Below are 2,991 nucleotides of genomic sequence, written 5' to 3'. Positions count from 1 at the left end.
GTGGAAATAGTTCAAAATTTTCTTTCTAGGAATAATTGCAATGGTGATTATAATCTATGCATATTAAAAAACTGTAGAAAATAAAGAGGAAAAACAAATAAAAATTCTATTCGTTACTAACTACCAAGAGTAATAATTATCATTTAATTTTTTTTCTTGTTGTTCATATAGTATGTAGTAGTGTTAAGTAAACTATCCTTGAACAGAGAGGCTCGACCTCTCCACTTTTTAGCTGTGTGACTCTCGTTACTTACTAAACTTTTCCCAAACTCAGTTTTGTCATGTTAAAAGGGAACAATAGGAGTGTTTTTATTGTACCATTATTGTGAGAATTAAATAATATGTTATTACTGTTATGCTTAATATGCTAAATAAAACATATTAAGTAGTCATCAAGATGTATAGAATGGTTTATGCTAGGAATACAGGTCTGTATAATCTAATCTTACACTTAGCACCATATTATATGCAATTTCTTATCTGACTGAATATTTTTCAAAATGATTTTTAATGGTTATATAAAATACCATTGTGAATTTATTTAAGCATTTTCCTATTTTGGACATTTAGTAGACTTTTAATCTTTTTTTTTTTTTTTTTAATAAATAATGTGTGTAGCCTTTGTTCTTATCTCTGATTTTCTTAGGGTAAATTCCAGAAAGACAAATTACTGGATTCAAAATAACATAGATATTTTTAAGGGTCCTTTGTGGTGCATATGCAAAATTACCCTTTTTGTTCATTTTAGTAGTGTCTGGAAATTTTCATTTCTCAATACCTTTGTTAACAGTGACATATTTTAAAAATTTATTTTGTTTTGAAATCAAAGTGTATTTTTCATATTTTATTAACTATTTTTGTGACCACCTGCATGATACATGAAATACATTCCCTAAGTGTTAGCTCAGGCCAAAGACAAATATCAGTCTAACTCTCAGGCTCAGGACGTATGCTTGTATCAACTTCACTACTGAAGTTTTCCTATGTAGCCTTCAGAGTATGCGAAAGCAGTCAGCTGGTATTTATAAAATGAAGGTTATGAATCTAACTGTTATTCCCCAAAGACTTATGAACTATAAAATGGTATTATTGTTATGTTCTGCCATTGCATTGTGCTCTTTAGCCATCTTCCCTTTTATGTGGTAAAGCTTACGATCTATTTGCATGAGAGCTACTGTGTACTCATTTTGTATTGTATTGTGGCAAACGCTGTAATCTACAGGGTTCCTATTCATTTGGGAATTCATTTCACAGCTCACTAATTGTGTGAATGAGAAGAGGAAATATATGCTTTTATTTTAAAGCATGCCAAGCAGATGGCTTGAAGTTTGTTGCTATCAGCTCTGTCAGTGTGGCCCTCTTCTGTAGGTAGTGAACCTGGCATGGATCCGTCAAACAAAATGTGAGGGTCCATTTAACACAGCACTTGACAGTCACTGAGCCTCTGGTTTGTTATGACTTGTAAACATTTTATTTTTTATCATCACAGCCTCTAAAGTGGTTGGTCACTTGAGCAGGTGCAAACACAGCAGAATTCATATGCATTTTACTTTGCGAAGCCAAATGAACTTTTATTCATATGGAAATCCGGGGGAAGAAAAAACAGCACAGGAGATTAAGCGTAGCTTCTTGAAAAGGGATTAGTACATATGAGATTCAAAACTGCATCATCATTTCTGAGATTGAATCTTTTGAAAAATCGAGTTGAAGAAAAGATCAGGGTTTCTATCTTTAAGCTTTTTAACTGAATCTCCTTTAAATCTCTTTTTATTTTCTTCCTACACAAGAAAACTGTTTACATATTTACTTTTATACACAATATGTGATTTATGTAACCATTCAGTATGTTATCAATTGCACTCATTGTGAGTGTGTATTGTTTTTAACTGAATCTCCTTTAAATCTCTTTTTATTTTCTTCCTACACAAGAAAACTGTTTACTTATTTACTTTTATACACAATATGTGATTTATGTAACCATTCAATATGTTATCAATTGCACTCATTGTGAGTGTGTATTTGTATTTGCATGTAGTGAGAGTAACAGAGAGAGTAACAAAAGGGAAATAGTGAATGTATTCACACATTTCCTACTTGAGCAGAGATACCACTTCAGGAAAGGAAGGCTGGATCAAACGTTCTAATGGAGTAGGGATGTAGTAATTGGATCACAATATCTCATTTAACAGAACCAGAGCATGTTGGAGATAATGTTTTCACCTTTATATAGAAAACAACTGAGTATACGTTTCCGTCATTTCTTCGTTCTCTCTACTTCCAAAGTGCCTACTACAGGTTTCACATGTTTATTCACTACATATTTCCGTTTCCCTTGGCTTTCAGACGGACGCTGCACTAATGTACGACGCTGTGCACGTGGTGTCTGTGGCTGTCCAACAATTTCCTCAGATGACAGTCAGTTCCTTGCAGTGTAATCGACACAAACCCTGGCGCTTCGGGACCCGCTTTATGAGCCTGATTAAAGAGGTATGTCAGGAGAAGCACATCTGCTTTGTCTCTTTTGTCCTCAATCTGAATGAAGTGAGATCGTTGCAGTTTTCATAACAGGTGACCTTTTACTTTTATCTTTTGTATTAAACTTTCTTCTTTCCCCTTACAATCAAAATGAACAGTTTTACTAAATAATATGAATCAAAAAAGGGGGAAGGGGAATTCCATTATAAATAAATGGGTATACATAAAAATATCTGTGATGGTGTAAACAGGTGAAAATCTGTGACCTCTGGGCCAGCCCGGTGGCGCACGGGAAGCGTGGTGGCGCTCCCGCCGAGGGTTCGGATCCCACATACGGACCGGTTCCCGCTCACTGGCTGAGCGAGGCACGGGAGCCGCACCGAGGATTGCGATCCCATTGCCGGTCCCGGTCCGGTACGGGGGCAACACTGAGGGTTGCGATCCGTTGCTGGACACGGAAAAAGACAAAAAGCACAAAAAAAAAAAAAAAAAAAAAAAAAAAAAAAAAAAAAAAAA

General features: G+C 35.2%; 1 protein-coding gene across 1 annotated transcript in view; it reads left to right on the top strand.

Annotated features, from left to right (window-relative positions):
• LOC103609501 (glutamate receptor ionotropic, kainate 2-like) overlaps positions 1-2,991 on the top strand; it is a gene marked incomplete at its 3' end in the record, with an annotated part of 59,255 nt that overhangs the window by 32,233 nt on the left and 24,031 nt on the right. The window contains exon 2 of the mRNA XM_008593812.1: positions 2,344-2,487. Within this exon, the coding sequence (XP_008592034.1) occupies positions 2,344-2,487 (144 nt within the window). The remainder of the gene's footprint in view (positions 1-2,343; positions 2,488-2,991) is intronic.

Source organism: Galeopterus variegatus, unplaced genomic scaffold, assembly GCF_000696425.1.
Source record: "Galeopterus variegatus unplaced genomic scaffold, G_variegatus-3.0.2 Scaffold9689, whole genome shotgun sequence".
NCBI classification, from domain to species: Eukaryota; Metazoa; Chordata; class Mammalia; order Dermoptera; family Cynocephalidae; genus Galeopterus; species Galeopterus variegatus.
Note: the sequence above shows the minus strand (reverse complement) of the source record. Positions and strands in the feature narration are given on the sequence as shown.